This window comes from Rhipicephalus microplus, chromosome 1, assembly GCF_043290135.1.
Source record: "Rhipicephalus microplus isolate Deutch F79 chromosome 1, USDA_Rmic, whole genome shotgun sequence".
NCBI classification, from domain to species: domain Eukaryota; kingdom Metazoa; phylum Arthropoda; class Arachnida; order Ixodida; family Ixodidae; genus Rhipicephalus; species Rhipicephalus microplus.
In genome coordinates, this window is record NC_134700.1 from 281,705,063 (window position 1) to 281,724,493 (window position 19,431).

At 46.9% G+C, this 19,431-nt stretch overlaps 1 protein-coding gene across 2 annotated transcripts in view; it reads left to right on the forward strand.

The window, feature by feature from the left end:
* The window catches only part of LOC119188272 (Eag-like K[+] channel), a 336,652-nt gene extending 325,512 nt beyond the window's left edge, over nt 1-11,140 (forward strand). For both annotated transcript variants that reach the window (XM_075896039.1, XM_075896044.1), the window contains 6 exons: nt 1,703-1,910; nt 2,552-2,734; nt 3,442-3,891; nt 4,477-4,700; nt 5,307-5,634; nt 5,771-11,140. In XM_075896039.1, the coding sequence (XP_075752154.1) occupies nt 1,703-1,910; nt 2,552-2,734; nt 3,442-3,891; nt 4,477-4,700; nt 5,307-5,634; nt 5,771-6,447 (2,070 nt within the window). In that variant the 3' untranslated portion in view covers nt 6,448-11,140. The remainder of the gene's footprint in view (nt 1-1,702; nt 1,911-2,551; nt 2,735-3,441; nt 3,892-4,476; nt 4,701-5,306; nt 5,635-5,770) is intronic.
* The last annotated feature ends 8,291 nt before the right edge of the window (nt 11,141-19,431 follow it).

The window sequence follows — 19,431 nt, forward strand, 5'->3', positions numbered from 1 at the left end:
ACGTGAAAGGCGGAAAAGCTATTTCTTCAGCCTCTCGTCCTCGTTCAACTTTTGTGGAAGGCCAACTGGTGTGGCAGATAAGGGAGTGCTCCCTTCGTGTCCGTAGTCACAAATCTGCCTCATAGATGTCAGTACATAGGAACATCTGAATTTTTGGATGCTAAAATCTATCACAGTCCCTATACGATCTGATCTTTCGAACTTTCTGCCCAAATTTCAGGCCCAAAACAGCGTTAACTAAGCCTTCATCTCTGCCACATCGATTGTCCCCATGTTACAACCAGAGTTTTCATTAGTCAATACATTTGCGACAATAGTAAATCTTGAAAGGCAGCTTTGCCGCTGGACATTACTATAACAAGGCGAAGCATACTAAAATATTAAAGGGGTCATTGTTAATCGGACGTAGTATGTATTGTCTTCGGAAAGTTTGAATAATTCAAATAGCGAAATTCTTGTGCAAATCAAGTAAAAATGCAAACACCATTCAAAAATTTTTGATGTTTTGAATATTCGCAGAACACTAGTAAGAATCGATATTTTCTGATATAGGCATAAATAAGAATCTTACCCCGGTTTGTTCCCTGACCCACACTGCTTTCTTCTTGACTCTTAAGGTTACACCTATCATTTTCCTTTCCTTATCTCGCTGTGTCATCCTCAATTTAAGTTTAACCCTATTTGTAAGTCTCCTGGTTTCTGCTCCGTAGGTAAGTACCGGCAAGACGCAGCTGTTATATCCCTTCTACGTAAGGGATAGTGGTAGATTAGCATTCATGACTTGAGAATGCTTGTAGAGTGTGCTTCACCCCATTCTTATACTTCTAGTAACTTCAACCTCGTGGTTCGTCTCCGTGGTTACTACTTCTCCTAAGTAAGACGTACTCTTTTACAACATAAAGCGCATTGCTACCTATATATTGAAGCGCCGTTCTCTTCCGAGGTTAATATACACTACTATCGTTTTATACAGATTAAATTTAAGACCTACTTTTCTGCACTCTTTGTCTAATTTAGTAATCAATAGTTGCAATTCGTCCCCTGAGTTACTCAGCAATACAAAGTCATCAGCGCAGCGCTGATTCCTGAGGTATTCTCCATTAACTGCTATCCCTACCTCATCCCGTTCTAGGCCTCCTGGGTAAAGGATATCATAGTTTAAAGCAAGAAGAATAAACGGACATGGGCTGGGCACGTAGTGCTTAGGCAGAATAACTCTTGGTCATTAAGGGTAACTAACTAGATTTCTAGAGAAGGCAAACAGGTGAGAAGGAAACAGAAAGTTAGGTGAACAGATAAGATTAAGAAATTCGCGGGTATAATTCGGCAGCAGCAATCCCAGAACTGAGTTCACTCGCTGAAAATGGGACAGGCCTTGGTCCTGTAGTGGGCGTAGTCAGGATGATGATGATAAATCTTTCTTACTGTATTGCTGATATATTTTGTGCAATCTTATCTTTGCCGATTCATATTAGATATAACATATTCCAAAGACATGCCACTCCTGCTATGACCATCCCCGTGGCTTCACCATCAGTATTATTTTTTATTCTATTTGCAGAATTTTAACGAAGTTATATAGTAACTCTCGCCTTTCATAGCCGCAGCCATTTCGCCACGATGTTACTCTAATACTGAAGCTATCAGCGATCTGCGAACCAACTTGATTCTCTGTGTTAGACATTTGCGATTGCCCTTGCAGGACAACCAGATGTACCTGCACCTACTGAAACTGACTCGGCTGCTGCGACTGGCGCGGCTGCTGCAAAAGATGGACCGGTACTCGCAGTACAGCGTGGTGGTCCTCACGCTTCTCATGCTCATGTTCACACTCGTCTCGCACTGGCTCGCATGCATATGGTTTGTCATCGCCGTCCAGGAGATGGAGTCATTCCCTAACAACAACATCAGTGAGTATTCATCGTCTCCAACAGTTTTTGTGTCAACATAAAATACAACAATACTTTTGCGATCGCACTGTACAAAAGGACATCATTAGCGAGAACCAATGACTTGGTTTCAACTTCTACTTTTTCATACGATCGATCGTGTACTTAGCTTTGAGTGAGTGAAACAACTTTGTTTTGTCCACAATAGGCGCGAGTTAACTCGATGTCACCTGGCTCTACTCGGGAATGGTCAGGTTAAACCCTCGAGCTGTCAAGTTTAACACCTTTTTATACTTCCACTCTTGTCTTGAAACAATTTTTCACAACAAAACTGCCTTCAAATTCAAAAGTTAAATGAGCAATAAAATTATTTGGTAATTACATCAGTGAGAGGAACAATCAATACAAGCCTAAAGCTATCTCAGGGTTTAAGTTCCACAAGGCATCACGAGCACCCTTTTTATGCTTTCACTTTTGTCTTCTCTGTATCAGGGTTCTTCTTTGTGCTACCATTCCTCACCCGATGCAGGATATTAAACAAGACAAGCAAACCTATTCTTTTTTTTGGGCATTGCGCTTTTGCAGTAGCCAGTATCAAGAGATTACACTGCCAACGATATATCTTCTCCTCAACTCACTAACTTTTTGTGCTGATGACGCAGGTTGGTTGAACCAGCTGTCTATGAAGTTGCAATACGACGTGCTGCGACCCCTCGACATGGCCGCCACGTACATCACGGCACTCTACTTCACCACCAGCTCGCTCACCAGCGTGGGCTTCGGGAACGTAGCGGCCAACACGAACGCCGAGAAGGTGTTCTCCATCCTTACCATGCTCATAGGAGGTGAGAAGGACACATCACTCGTCGCTCTTAAACAAACAAGTCTCAGGGGTGTCTCGATGCACACGAGTCATTCGCGACACGATTCATCTTAGTGTAAAGTGGAGAAGTCAACATATCCAATGGCGTGCGCGGGTTTTCCCATCAAGCGGGGGTGGGGACAGAGTTTTATCGCAGCTCGCTCCAACTCTCAGGTCGGCAGTGTACAAAATACAACTATGTTTCACAGTGGATGAACAGAAACTAAAATGAAGTGATGACGTTCTTTTCACAATGATCTTCCTTTGGTCTCTGGCTTTCGGGAATAAGGACGGGATATAAAGAGTTCTTATAAACAACATCCGGGGTATTCGGCCACCAATACCACCTAAAACCTGCGTAGCCATAGCGTTGCTCTTTAAACAATGATGGCACAAGCACGAGTCCGTACGACCGAGTAAAAGTATGGAACAGACTAACCCCCCCCCGCCCTTTCGGTGATTAAAAAGTGGGAAGGCGCCCCTCTCCCCACCCTTCTACACAGATGAGTATGCTGTAGATAAATGCAGCTGAAGTGTACACAGAACAAGGAAACTAATTCGTTCCAAACATCGTACAAAAATGTTGAGCTGTTCTAAGCTATCTCCCTGTACCGTACAAAAAGCGCTGCAAGCAATAGGAACAAAGGGCCACTTTGACTCACTCTGCCTTTTTCCGTCTCTGCCCTACAGCGCTGATGCACGCCGTGGTGTTTGGGAACGTGACGGCGATCATCCAGCGCATGTACGCGCGGCGGTCGCTGTACCAGACCAAGCTGCGGGACCTGAAGGACTTCTTTCGGCTCCATCAGCTCCCCAAGCAGCTGCGGCAGCGCATGATGGACTTCTTCCAGACCACCTGGTCACTCAACAACGGCATCGACCCGAGCGACGTGCTGCGCGAATTTCCCGACGAGCTGCTCGGCGACGTGTCCATGCACCTGCACAAGGAGATACTCTCGCTGCCCATCTTCGAGCCGGCGCCCCAGGGATGCCTCAAGCTCCTGTCGCGGCACGTGCGCAGCAACTTCTGCGCGCCCGGAGAGTATCTGGTGCACAAAGGGGACGCCCTCTCCTACATACACCTCGTCTGCAACGGGTCCATGGAGGTGCTCCAGGAGAGCATGGTCGTCGCCATCTTAGGTGCGTTAATCTAGCCCGTATTGGCGTGCAAAGTCTGGTTGTCTTTCACCAACCATTTGCAATGCTCTCTCAAGACACAAGACGAGCCTTCATATGTGTGAAGGTTCTAGAATGTTCTCCAAGCATCTGATCAGATTGCGCGTACGAAACGCGTAATCTATAAAACGGACGCGGACGTCAGCTGAGCTGACATTCTTGTCTTCCACCCGTCGTCCCCCTCCTCCGTTCTATTAAGTGATGCATTCTGCGGATGGCTGCATATGAACTAGAGCGCCAGAATCACTACAAAAGCACGTGATCTTGTAGTGCAATATTTTAGCACGTGTTTCTGTTGGCCCATGAAGTATATTTAGGTTGTTGCCTCCATGCCATTTAGACTTTAATCTCGGCTGATTTTCTATTTTCTTACAACGCTGAAGCGGCCGACACTTCTGTATACGGCAGTGTTATCCAACACACCTATACTTCTAAAAGGCGATCGTATACTGAACGCAAACGGACTAATAAACCGAGTTTTACTGACACTCGCGAGCATGAAGCGTGTGCTGTCGTTTTGACATAAAAGTGCACGCGCATGTCACGCAGGCAAGGGGGACCTTGTGGGCAGCGACATTTCATTGACGGCCGGAACGGAAACCGTCATGAAGTCAAGCAGCGACGTCAAGGCCCTGACCTACTGCGATCTCAAGTGCCTTTTCATCCCGGGCCTGGTCGAAGTGCTCAAGCTATACCCGGAGTTCGCGGAAAGCTTCTGCCACGACATCGTGCACGACCTCACGTACAACCTGAGGGAAGGTTACGAGAATGAGGTAAGTTGCCGTGCTGTTCCCAAAAGTTTTGAAGTACCACCCCGATTGCATTCATTTTTCTTTTCAATTAGAATTTTATGAAGTTTCTTTTTTCTTTCATAGAGCTCTCACATGGATTGTCATACACAATGTTCTCTGTCTTTGAGCATTAGGTTCCGCGGATTTCCTGGAACTGTAATGTAAAGATATAACATACTCAAGCGTTCCCCTATGCATTCGTCTAATATCACTTGAAGGTGGAAGCTATCTTCGTTTCCTTTCGATTCGATTGTATTGATAATCCACTTATTAAATCCGCAATGATACCCTTAATTCTTAGCGAGTCACTGCAATTGATCGGAAAGACTTGAGGGCATGTCCTTCGAAGAATCAATCTTATTTCAATTACTGATCTTCAGTGTAGCACAAAAATGGTTGATAAAAATGTGCAGAGTATTGCATTCACTCTTTTAAGAGAACGAAGGTGGCGTCACTATGACTGTATACGCTACCTCGTAGGGAGCATATACAGTAAACCCAGTTGTGACTTCCCTATATGCTATCTTCATACGGTAGTGTCTAACAAGACTGTCGATCCCTCCGCCTTCTTTTGTTCTCTCTGTACAGGCGGAAGAAGCAAACGGCGTGTGTTCGCTAACCCTGCCGTCGATATCGGAGGACGATGAGGAGACGGGCAGTGAAGAGACGGCGCCGGGCTCTCCCGTGTCCAACGGCCAGGAGACCGGCGCCAAGCTCAAGGAGGACTCGTGGGAGCCGTCCGCGACCACGGTGCCCAGCCGCACGCCTGCGCCGCAGGTGCCTCCGGTGCCCGCGGCTGGTCGCACAGAAGCGGCGCCCTTTGCAAGGCGCACGTCGGCCCTAAGCTCGCCTTTTCGCACACCCACGTCCATAGCCATGGAAAAGCTGAGACCCGTCGCCACATTGCCGCATCTAGGTGCGTGTTTTATTTATTGATTGATTGATTGATTGATTGATTGATTGATTGATTGATTGATTGATTGATTGATTGATTTCAGTTATCATGCATGTCGCGTTCAGCCGAGTGACGTATATGTGTGCTCGTCTCACAGGCCGCTCCGTGGAGCTATTCGAGCTTCGCGACGAGATGGAGCAGCTCCGGGGCAGCGTGGAACGGCTGGACGCACAGCTCAAGAGTGTCTCCCAAGACGTGGGCGGCCTGACGCAGGAGCTGCGCGCCAGCGCCCGGCTCCTTCAGCAGCTGTGCAGCGGGTGCGTACAGCTAGCGACGCGGTCGCCCGGCACACCACCCGGAGGCATCAAGCTGCCGCCAACGCAGCAAGATCAGCAGCATCAGACGCCGCTGGGGTCGCCCAATGGCCTGCTCCAGAGCCCGCCGCCTTTCAGCGTGACGACGATGCAGTCTCAGCTGCGCGTGTCGCACCAGGGCTCTCAGACGGACTGCAGCTTATTGGAAGAGATGCTCATCAAGATGGCCGACTCGGGCTCGCCGCCCCCGAACTCGGGCTACTCCTCGGGCTCGTCCAACGAGGAGAGGGTCAAGTTCATCATTGGTCATCCGTCACCGCGCCGCTGCATCGCTTCGTCGTCAGAGGACAGTGCTCTGCTCAGTGTGTCCAGGGACCATCTCGTGCCATCGACCACACTGTCTTCGCGGTCGTGGCAAGTGTCGACCGAGTTCTCGGAAGTGCCGGCTTCGCCCGGGAGACCCGACCACGTCATTGATGTGGAAGAATCGCTGCGCCGGAGGCTCTCAACTGAACTGTAGCCAGTGTTATCCGAACGTATGGCTGTCCTTCACCACCCGTCCAGTTCTAGTCAGTGAGGAGCGTGCTTACGCGGCTGCTCTGGCCGCTCCTGTGGGCCCCGTCATGCGAGTCTGACTGGCTTGTATCGTTTCTCGAGAGATTCTCTCGACGAAACAATCAACCGGACCACACTCGAAGAAGATCTCAGCTCTGTGCATAGCGCAGCATCCGCAGCCTCCACCTGAGCTACCGTACATATTTTCATTGAACGGAGATGCTTTAATCTTAGATACAGAACACGCCTGCAGGTCTCCCTCTTCGTTCTAGTTTGAGCAAGAGAATGAAAAGTGCGACATCGCACGAGTTTTGTGGCATCGCGGAGTTTTCGCGACGTTCAGCTTTGCCGCACTAACTAGCACCAAGACAACAGCTCATCTCCGAGAGCATCACATCTGCTTCCCGCAAGAGATCAAGGCGACACCACGGCGCATTCGCCTTTAGTTGCTCGGCCCCACCTGAAGCAGCTTTCACGGACATTTCTTGCTTTTTTTGTATCATTGGAACATTACAGCTAACAGCTCACGCAGGTCTAAGCAGGACGCTTCTTTGTTTTGCATTGCAGCTAGTGCGAGTGTTCCACTCTTGCTCCAGTATTAACGGCGCACTTGCTCACTTCGTCACACGGCAAACAACTGCGTCACGATCGCGATGGCAAGACCGGAGCGCTGGGCTTCTCAAGTTCAGCGGTGACTTCAGTGTGCGCGCCTGCTCTGTGTGTCTCAAGCGCGGCCGATACATCCGCATAGAACTCCTCGAACGCTTGTTTCGCTTCAAGCTTGCCTCCGCAGCTGACCATCCCGCATAGAGCATCGCACCGACGCTGCGTATGGCACGGGCTAGGTCCTTGCCCACCTGCGCCTACGCTACATGAGTAGCCTGCTGTGAACTCCCCGCTCCATGCATTACCCTGCTGTACATACACGCGATAGTGTTTGCAGAGCGAAGGAGACGTTGGACAGGAAAAGACTTCCATCGGACTTACCTGCTTCGTTCTATTCACCCTGTGTCTGCCCGTACCGGCAGGTTTTATTTCGCGTGTGCTGAAGAGTTAAGTTGTCCGGTAAGCCGGCACGGGACACTGGCGGTCAGCAATATACTGGGTCGGTCACAGAAGTGTCGTTTTGTTTGTAATATCCAAATCGATGATATGTTCGATTGATTTTTTTTATTTGTCTCCTTTATTGCTTGGTCTGTATGCCGCTGCGAATGCCTGCTGTTATGATCACGACCTTTGACGTCGCTATTTTGGCTCATTTGGCTTGACTTATTTTTCAGAGAACCAGTCCCGTAAAACGAAGCTTATACGACATTACAGAACTGTTAGCTGCCTGTTATTAGGTAGAGTCGGACAATGCGGCAAAACAAAACGAAAGAGCAACCATCATAGAATATAGTAAATAGAGTGCAGAGTCGCACTTGGCATCTTTCTTTCTCCTTCGTTACCGAATTGAGAAGTAGTTTTGGTACAAGCGAATCAGACATCTAAGTGGTCATCAACTTCCCTAAACTTGTCAGAACTGAATTTAACCTAGTGATGTCTGAAAAAGAGTTCTGCTTGATCTAGCAGTAGGTTCACGCTTTGTTTAGACTCATAATTTCTTTCTAGTACGGCCAGAGCCGCTGATTATAATAAGAAAAACTTTAGATATACATTTATTCTGCACTCAGCGAAGAACCTTTGACCTACCATACTCGTCTTACCTTGAGCTCGGTAGGCGATCAAGTGTAAAAACAGCGTGGTATTAATGGACATAAGATCTCTCTCCAGACGTAATTGCGATGATCGACTGTGATGAGAACAGCTGAAGAAAGCATGTTTACCGAAACTTAGCATTATCCCTACACTTGAAAAGAAGTAATTGAGGAAGAAATGATGGCTCAAAATCGGTAAATATGACTGTAAACGATAAATTTCTAAGCTCTTATGGCTTGTCTCAGTGGCATGTGTGATTGGACGTGGGGCCTTCGTTTCTTAAGCTTTCAGCACGCGGTTCATCAGAAAAGGAATTACGTTGTACTACCGAAGAATAGGAGGATGATCGAGCAATAAAAAACTTACCTCTTACTGCTCCTGCCACTGAACCTTCATACACATATGTTTATGTTTAAAACGCACGACAGACAAACACGCGACGCATAAATGAACGTGTCAGAATGAGCATCAGAAACCAGCAGTCGTCTAACATCTCATAGTTGTTACCATGTCTTCCCAAAGCGTTAATTCTTCGAGCATGCGTCATCATCTTTGTTTCGACTCTCCACCTCTTCTCTGTCGCTCCGCACAACAGGCACAATTCACTAGAGGTCAGCGTGTATGTTTAAACGACGTGACTTCCATACACTCGCAAATACAAAACATCTTGGCGGGCATGCTGATAGGACGTAGCATTTTTTTTTCTTGATGATAGCGCAACATCTGACGGTTCTAACACAGAATGATTTTTTTGTGTGTGTGCTCTGAGCACAGGCGTACGCGATGGTGTATCTTACAACACTGACTAGCTTGTACAGTAATATTTGTATACAAATTACAAAACAAAACATCATTGATTCGTTTCTTACAACGCAAAGAATGATCGTTCATTCACATAAGTTGTTCTACGTGATCACACTCAGTTTGTGATCACGTAGAACACATTGATGCCAATACAGTGATGTCAATGCAGCAAGCGGGAAAACATTGCTTGCTTAGCCTGCTTCTGTTCTCCCGCCATCAAATCAACACCTCTTCTCGATTCCGCTCTTTTTTTAATTTTTTACCTGCGTGGTCTGACATGTCAAAGCGATCAATGGAGCAACCCGTTCGTAGAGATATCAACTAAATTAAATGCAATTCTACCTCCGACTGCTGCACTGCCTTGCCCTCACTAACAATACTAAAGTGATTCAAACGAAAGTTACATTGCCCTTGAAATGTCCACAGCACAGTTCTTTTAATTATTAAATGAAATGAGGCGCTTATAAGTGCCAAGTGCTTAAAAGCGAACTAAAGGTATTTTTTCAAGGAAAGTAACGCTTCTTTCAATTTACTATTCCCTAAGTTTGTCTCTATGTTTGGACATCTCAGATTTTGTACTCAGTGGCTGTAAAACACCTGTCAAATACTGTGCGAGGTAAAAACTCGAATTCTGTCCCTTTCTTCCTTCCCAATAGGGCTTTTGACATCACAAATTCAGCTCACCTTACACGTGGCTTTTTAACTAGACTGTCGTGGTCGGCAAACTGGTCGCACACAGTAGCATATTAAAAATTTATAACGACAAACTCTAACGCCTAAACAGCCATGCGTTTTAAAAACGCCGGCGTATAGTTGCAAAGACGTATGTGCGAGTGTCTTTTTATTTATTTATTTTTCTAATTATGTATTTTTCACGTTGTTTCGTGGTCGCTACAATCATCACAACATCCATGACGATGCGGAAGCGAGTAATTCCATGTGGGTATGGAGTAAAGGCACTCAATCATTAATCTTCCAGTCATCCCTTTCCACTGTTGCTTTCACACGTCCTCCTAATGCTTTGGCAGCAAAGAATGATTACGCAGCCTATTTTGATAACGGCTGTTCTTATCACTTTACATCATGGTCGTTTCATTTTAGATTAGTCTGCGTTTTTTTTTTCTATAACGAAGACGCAACACGTGTAAAGTCACGTGCTTGCGACAGTGTGCAAAAAAAAAAGGTTAGGCAAAATGGCTGCTGCGACGTCAACTAATTTGTGTAGGATATTATTCTTAATATCTGCAATTTTCGGGTCTTACTCGTGTGAGTTTCGATGAATCGAACGACAAGGACACCGCCTTTCAACGTGAAGTCTGAGTTACGGCCTTTCATTTCGGTTCAGCTTACTACCACCCCCGTGAATATGATCTCTAACAATGTGTGTGAATGCGTGGGGCCGCTTTGTGGAATGCATTGTGTGCACGGGGTGCGCAGCGTGTCTCAAACTACGGTACACATGGTCCAGTGATACCCGCAATAAAGCGTTGCTTGATCCTCAAGCTCAGCTGCAAGCGTGTTTGTAGAGATCTTGCGAGATGTCGTTAAGCGGTTCTGCGCCGTGACGCAAAGAGATGTATAACAAAACATATATAACTTAACGCGATGCGACGGAGCAAGTGCATACCGACACACGTACACGTTAAACATCTGACACAAGTGGCAAGAGTAGGAGACCGGCGTGCCTACAAGTTGAAAAAGTCTTGGAATGCTGCAAGTACGTAATCGTCATAACAAGACGTCTTTATATTTACGCTTATACTCATGCCATTTGCTCTATTTCTTTGAATGATGATGTCACAAAATGTAGGTCATTTGTTCCTCTGAAAATTCGTTTTCAATGCCGTTTTATCACGAACTTTTCATCCTCTGTACATAACCATCCGTATTCCCTCGTCGTTTATACAGTATTAAAGATCTCCTTATATAGCTTCACCATCCATGTTTAGAGCACAATTCACTCTAGTCTCCATTTGTTTTGTTTTGTTTTTCTTTGTAGTCCAGTTATCCTCTCGAATCTTCTGCTTTGTGTTACCCCTTTCCTCCTTCTTCATCTTCTTGCTCTTTTAGGACGAATGAGCAGCCTGGGAGAGCACCCCATTGCAGACGATTTGTACGCGTCGGTTTATCTTGCAAATAAAACGTTTCAGAAACCATTTTGGCTATCGTCTGTCCTTTCAGAATGACTGCGTGCGTGCAACAGTGATGGTAGTCCGAACATATTCGCACTACAAAGCCAAACATGTTTCTCTACTCGCTCACTAGGAGTAAACTGAAGAGAATATTAGAATGTTGATTGATTGATTGATTGATTGATTGATTGATTGATTGATTGATTGATTGATTGATTGATTGATTGATTGATTGATTGATTGATTGATTGAGACGTTTTGTTGTTTATCATAGGTCCAAGCATTTACTCGTACGCGCTACCTAGAATTAGTATTGGGTTCAAAGTTTCAAAATCTGGTATTCTAAGCGCCAAAATACGATATCATGAAGAGGCGCCTGCTGGTGGAGGACTCCCGAAACGTCGACTTATCAGGTGCTCTATAATCGCACACTGCATGGTCCTCTAGAATTCCGCCTCCATCGAATTGCGCCGGGGATAGTACCCGCTGCCTTTCCGTCGGGCACAAACCTTTACTGAAACACACAGTTTATAACAGAAGAGAGAGATATATATAAATAGAGAGGAAATGCAGGGAGGTTAACGAAGCTTGGCTCGGTTGGCTACCTTACACTTGAGGTGGGGGAAAGGGATAATAATAGAAAGGAAAGAGATAGAAAAGAAGAAGGGTAAGAAAGAAAAGCATGAATAGTCAGCTCGAGACTACACAGCACGGTCTCACACTGTTATTTCACAAGCGGTCGTGAAGTCTGGTGGTCCTCAAGAAGTACAAGAGGGCTTTCGTGGCTTTGCGTGCATGGGAAGCTGTCGGCCAGGGTCCCAGGATCTTCTCTTCTGTAAGCGGCCGTGAATCCAGCTGACAGAGCTTGGCTTCCATAATACGTCGTTCAGACTGGTATGCTGGGCAATGACATAGAATGTGCTCAAGCGTTTCCTCGCAGGCGCAGATGTTGCATGCCGAAGTGCTCGCCATTACAAGGAGACGAGAGTATGTATTCGTAAACGCCACGCGCAACCTCATGCGACACAGTAAAGTTTCAGCGCATCGTGGGAGCCCGTATGGCAAACGAAGTTGTAAGTTTGCGTCGATCGAATACAGGTGCGTGTTGGAGAAATCCAATGAATTCCATTGTAGGAGAGTTATACGGCGAGCAAGGGATTGTAGTTGCTTTGCAGCGTCTGTTCTCAAGAGTGGTATTGGCGTACGCAGGTCTTGGTCATGAACCGATCGAGCAGCTTCATCCGCGCGATCATTGCCGACAATTCCGCAATGACTCGGCAACCACTGAAATACAATATCGTGACATTCCTTGAGCGCTTCGTGGTAGTCGTGCCTTATCTGATATACTGATTGTCCGTGTAACCCGTGCTGCATAACAAACTGTAGTGTCTGTAAGGCTGACCTCGAGTCGCAAAAGATGGCCCATCGATTAGGTTGCTGCCGAAGAATGTACCTTACTGCACCTTGAAGCGCTACTAGCTCCGCTGCTGTCGACGTCGTGGTGTGAGAAAATTTCTATTGAAGCAACACATTATCAGATGGAACAACCACTGCTCCTGTAGAGCTGTTGGAATGGAGCCATCGGTGTAAACATGTATGCGGTCAAAGTACCTTTCGTCCAACACATGCAAAGTCAATTGCTTCAGGGCTAGCGGTGACATTCGTGCCTTCTTAACAATTCCAGGAACTGATAAGCGCACGTCAGGTTGACGGATACTCAATAACGCCGCTGCTGGATGCATCGCAAGTTTGAAGCCAGGCGGTAATATAATATGTCCTGATGTTTTGTCACAATACCGCAGAACGACAAATGAAACTTTCGCGCTGTCAAACACGCTAAATGATGTGACGGTAGCCGTGATAAATGCCGAATGTGCGCTCTCAGCGTTTCGACAATGATATGCGTTGTGACCGGCTGTTCTTGTGCGATAACAATAGTTGCCACTGTCGATGAGCATCTTGGAAGACCAAGACATGTCCGAAGTGTTCGGGCTTGTACGCTCTGCAGTGCACTGATGTTAGTCTTGCACGTGTTGAACAGGACAGGAAGGCTGTACCGGAGAATTCCGAGAAAGAGGGCTGTATAAAGCTGCAACATGGAGTGCACGGATGGGCCCCATGATTTTCCGGCGACGAACTTGAATACATTTTCAATGCCAATGAGCTTTTTCTTCAGGTATGTGACATGCGGCTCCAGGTTAGGTCACGATCTATAATGACACCTAAGAATCTATGACTGCTTTTATATGCGCTTGATCTGCCATCGTTGCGCAATGGGTAGAAAGACATCGGTTTGCGTGTAAACGCCACCGCTGCACATTTTTCTGTGGCGTTAGTCAAACCTTGCTGGCGAAGGTATGCCGATGTCATTGTTGCCACTTTCTGTATCCTTGCGCGCACTTGAGGCCGTGTCCCGCCGGACACTCAAGTGCAGATATCATCAGCGTAGAGAGATATATAAGCTGTCTGTGGCAGCATTTCGGTGAGCCCCACCAAAACCAGGTTGAAAAGAGTCAGACTCAAAACACCGCCTTGTGGCACCCCATGACTTGTGAAATGCTTATTTGTAGGCCCATCTTCAGCTCAAATGAACATGGATCTCTTTGTGAGGTAGCTTCTTACCCATCGAAAGACACGACCTCCAAGTTCAGCTGCTTCAAGAGCATTGAAAACAGCCTCATGGGTCACATTGTCATAGGCACCTTTCACGTCTAAGAACAGAGCTACTCACAGACACTTCTTAGCTTTCTGTTGCTGAACAGAGGTCACTAAGTCAATGACGCTATCAATTGAGGCCCGACCTTGTCGAAAGCAAGCCATAGCATCAGGATAGATGTTATAATGTTCACGGTACCATTTCATGCGTGTAAGCAGCATCCTTTCCATGACCTTGCCGACGCAGCTTGCTAGTGCTATAGGCCGGTATGATGCCAAATCCAATGGAGACTTTCCGGGCTTCAACAAAGGCACCAGGCGACTGCACTTCCACTCATCAGGCACCATTTCATCGTGCCAATACTTATTGAAAATGTCCAGGGACAGTGCTGTGCCTTCGAGCCTAGGTGACGTAGGGCAGTATAGGTCACTTCATCCGGACCTGGGGACGATGAGCGTCTGCATGTGTTCAATGCCGCATGAAGTTCTTTCATAGTGAATGCAACCTCTATTTGCTGGTCTCGTGCGACTGGAACGTCCTATGACAATATATCGATCGATGTAGAGATGTCGCCGGCGATCTTCGCACAAAATTCACCAGAAACATCAAGCTGTGAGCGACGTTGATGTAGCACCAGAGCAGCGAAGGGATGACGCTGTTGCGGATGCGAGTGAATACCTCGAAGAGTCCTCCATACAGGAGGCAAAGGCTTTGGAGGGTCTGGCGAGTCACAAAAACTCTTCCGTCGTTGTTCCTGGAGTTCGTGCATTTGACGCTAGATTTTCTTCTGAATGCGTCTGGACTCTCTGAAGTTATAGATAGATTTCGTGCGACTGTATCGTCTTTCGGCACGTCGGTGGCCCACTCAAAGTTGTTCCAACTCTTAGTCAAGTGCGGTGCGTCTCGATTCTTTCGAACATATTTTCGTGGAAGTCTCCATTGCGCAACAAATCACTTCTTGAATGGATTCCGGCGGTTCGTGCACACACTTGCTCTCCACTGATATCTGATACTCTTCAAGTCAATAAGTCTTGAGTGTCCATGGGAAGGTGAATCATCCAGACCTATGACTGTCCCGTACGTGTGGATATGGTCGCTGCCGTGGGTTTCAATATATGTGAACCATTGGACTTTCGGGACAATGCTATGCGGCACTAATGTCAAGTCCAGGCAACTGCTATAAGTTACTCCTCGGAGATAAGTAGGGCTGCCGTCGTTCAGCACCTGAAGCCCGTGCTCTGATGCGAGATCAATTAGGTTCGTGCCTTTTCGATTTGTCCTGATGCGTCCCAACAGTGGATGATGGGCGTTGAAGTCACCCATCAATATCCAAGGTGCTGGAGTCGGTGCAAATATATCATTTCATATCTGTTGATCCAGTCTACGTGACGGCGGTATATATGCGCCTATCAGCGTAAACGACAAATTCTTTTTAACATATAGACACACGTAGTGATTTCCATTGTGAGACTCTATTCTTTGGCGAAAATACGTGAGTTCTTTACGGATGTAAAGAACTCACGTATTTCTCACGTATTTCTCACGTATTTCTCAAGTAAAGAACTCACGTATTCTTTACTTGACTTCGCTCAATGCACGATGAAGAAACGAATGATTCATAGCCCGACAGTCGAGGTATTTTGAAAAATGCGGTTCACAAATGATGATGATTGGAAACTTATTCTCTAAAATGAACTGTCTAAACTCAGGCATTCTTGACTGTAGACCTCTGGCGTTCCACTGAATTATGGAAGCACGCTTGGCTTTTTCTCGGAAAGGCTGATCTGGTCTATGCTGCGCCATCTTGTTACTGAAGTCGGGCAAGAATTGGTTCTAATGTGTTCAACACTTGCAGCGCGCATTTAGCGACAGAGATCTGTAGACAACCAAGTGAGTGAGAATAACACTCATGAAGGACCTCAATACAGAAAAAACTTGTACCTCTTGGGTGGATAGACTGCCTTCTGGGGGCATATCCGTTGTTGACTGTCGATATTGTGGTTCTGTAGACACGCGTACCCGCAGAAAAGCGGGCCCGTCAGAGCCAGATGCTCTTTGTTGCGACACAGTGTCTTCCGACACCTCTGGATGTGCCCCACCTGGTGGTGGGGGCGAGGGAGGTCCCTGTGGTCGTGGCGGTGGTGGTGGTGGTGGCGGCGACAAAAGAGAGGCACATTCGGCACAGGACTGCTTTTTTTTCTTCGAGCACCGCCGTCGACAGCAACGCCATCGTTGAACAAACGTTACCGCTTCCTTTCGTGAGCATCCGTCTTTCACCATATGTCTCAGAATGCTCCTCTCCTTCTTGAGTACTGGGCAGTCTTTGGATGAGGTGTCATGGTTCCCGTTGCAGTTGCTGCATTTTAGGAGAGTTGCTTGGCAAGCCTCTGCTTTGTGGGGTCCGGCGCAACGTGGGCATGCTTGCTTGTTGTTACACACAGCCCTGACATGACCCAGTTTTAGACAGTTGTGGCACTGTAGTGGCCTTGGGATGTATGGTCGGACAGCGTGACGAAAGTGACCAACCTTTACATGTGATGGGATGCAATCACCTCTGAAGGTCACCTTGATGCAATGGGATTTTCCAAGTCGGCATACTTGCAATATGTCCGTTGCCTCGGCAGCTGGCTTTATCAGAACAGGAAGGTCTGCGTTCGGTATGGAAACATCAACGTCATAAATGACGCCCGTCGTCGTGTCACTATCCTGCGGAATGTAAGCACCGAGATTGATGCCTCCAAGCTCCGTGACAGTTCGCAAGGTAGTAGCGCAGCCGGGTGCTTAACGTCTGTGGCCAAGATATCCTTCCGTGGGTTGAGTCTAATATCCTTTATCTCATTAGGCACGATAGCTTTGAGACGCGCTGATATCACTTGCCTGTTCATGTTCTTCAAGTTGATCGAAGGGTCGACAGGAACAAAAAAAATGGCATCATATCCACGGATTGAATGATGGAGAGTGAGGCGAAGCATTCGTCCGTCCATTCGTTCTTGCTTCCGTCCGTCCATGCATCCGTCTGTGTGACCGTCCATGCATCCATCCGCCCGGCCGTGCGTGCGTCTGTTCGTGCGTCCGCCCCTGCGTTCGTCCATGCATCCACCCCTGCGTCCGTTCATGCGTCCATCCACGCATCTGTCTGTGTGTCCGTTCGTCCATCTATTCAACACTCCAAGTACCGCCATCTCGCATCTTTTCATCATATATTCCCCAAATGGAAGCGCCGCCATCCAGCGGACATTCCAAGGACTAAACGAGAGGTGGCACACGCACACTTTCTTACGGCTTGCGCTTCGGGTCTACTTCCCACCTTTAACCACCTCGAGTTCATGGTATATACTAGTTCACTGTATACATGGCACTGCGGCCCAACGCTCGCTAAACCTTTCTAAAACCAAGGAGGTTACGCCCAGCGAGTATAACGAAGCAACCCTTTTCTGTCAGATAGTGCTCAATGTAAATGCCAATGGCTTCTAATGGGAATAGAGAGACAGGAGAATTCGGCTTTTACTTTCTTACGGCTTGCGCTTCGTATCTGCTTCCCACCTTTAACCACCTCGAGTTCATTGTATATACTAGTTCATTGTATTCATGGCACTGCGGCTCAACTCTCGCTAAACCTTTCTAAAACTAAGGACGTTACACCCAGCGAGTATAACGTAGGAACCCTTTCTTGTCAGATAGTGCTCAATGTACATGCCATTGGCTGCTAATGGGGATTGCAGCGTGCGCGTTAACTAAAAGCTGACTTTTCCTGTCTCTCATTCCCCCTTAGCAGCCATTGGCATGTGCATCGAGCACTATCTTTTCTAGTTCAACAACGCAAAGAAGAAATCTCCCGCCGGCACCACCTTGGAGGTGAAAATGTTATACTTGTTACACACTACAACATGTAGCTACGAGGGATGAACGGGTGCTCACACACTACAACGGCTACGAGGGACGAACGGGTGCCGCTATGAGAAGCTTCGCCCCTAAAAGTATGGTGTGGCGTTCAGAACTGCACGGACCCTTCACGGTAGAGACGCTAAGGTGGCGAAGACGCGCCGACCATTCTCCTTGTAGCTTTACGCTTCACTGCAGGGATGAGATCTTCGTCGCTGTCTTCACTACTCGCCGTGTACAGTCCAGTGCTGTCACTGGTGCTGTCGTCCTCCCGGCTGTTGCGCTTCCTTGAGGTTGACGTCGAAGGTGACGCCAAGTCCGGATGACGTACTGTGGGGTCTGTATCCATCGCTGCCCGCATGAGAGCGATGATCCTCGTATAATGCGTAAATTCACAAGAAAACACCAAACGAAATAAGCAGCGTTCGGCAGAAAAACACGTAGTCATCGTCGCCCGTATGTACAGAAGCTCATTCACACACTAACCGATGTTCTTACTGCACCAACGGCAAAAACTTGGTGTGGGAACGTATTGCCGTACTAAACGAGAGAACGTAATACATGGACAAACAATATACAAGAGTAAAGCGAATCCAATGAAAACAGTGCTCGATCTACAATTTTGTCCCCGCAATGCAGCTCAAGGAATTAAATTTCCCTTTGTGTAACTTGTACTGGTGTTTTGACTGTCTGTCAAAAGCAAAAAATAATAAAAAAATGTCTAACTCGCACTTGTCTATGCGAACTTGTCCCCAACGTACATCTAGCACATACGCAAACCGAACCAAAAGCGCACAATGCATTAACATTGAATCCAGACGCTGGTGGCAGGCGTCAGTCAGACCGGTCCGCAGGTTTAGCCAGTGACGCTTTGTGAACGACATTGCGAAATTCTCTTTTTTTTTACAGTGTTAACGTTGCTTTTCTGTAAATCGGTAAAGGAGTGAACAAATGAGAAAACGCTAAAAAGAAAACATTTGAATGCTGCGAACGAAACTCTAGCTCACCTCTGTGTGCAACGAGTCGTACTTTCTTTTTTTTCTCTTGCACATATGTGCAAAGGCAAAATTTATAAAAGACTTGAACAACAGCGCCTCGCGCGTTCTTAAAAATGGTAGAACGTTTGAGAAATTACTCTCGCGGTAAACAAATACCCATCAATACGTTGCGGCCCTGACATCCCGTTTGTGCACGAAATTGTATTATTTTATTTCCTTTGACCACATTTCTGCGTTCCCAAATAATGTGTTCACGACGGCCTCGCAACTAAAGTCTCGCGCTGCTAAGATCGAAGAGTTTGATTCCCGGTCACCGCTGACGCATTTCATGGGAAGTGAAGTGCAAAAGTGCGCCAGTACCTAACGTATCCGTGAAGGTTAGAGAATCTGATATGATCAAAGTTAATCCGAAGTCCACCACTACGGCAAACCTCGTGATCATAGCGTGATATTGAAACAAAAAATTGAGGTGACTGAGCTGTTCCTAAGGTCCGAAACGAAGTTTATTCATCCATACATTTGTTGAACCTGGCGTTACCAATGCTCATGCGCAGTAAAATTAGGGCAGTAAGATGGAGAAATGATGAAAAAAAGTAGCGCAGATTGCCCCGAGATGAGCAAGGCTGACTCACAGCAGAGCTAGTTGGCACTTAGCTTGGTTTGGCTCGGCTAGGCTTTTACCCTATTCCTCTCTATTTCACACCCCTCGCTAAACCATGCATGGCATGGCTATGGTTGCTACTTGTTTTTGTTACCACGATAGCGTTAAAGCACTCATT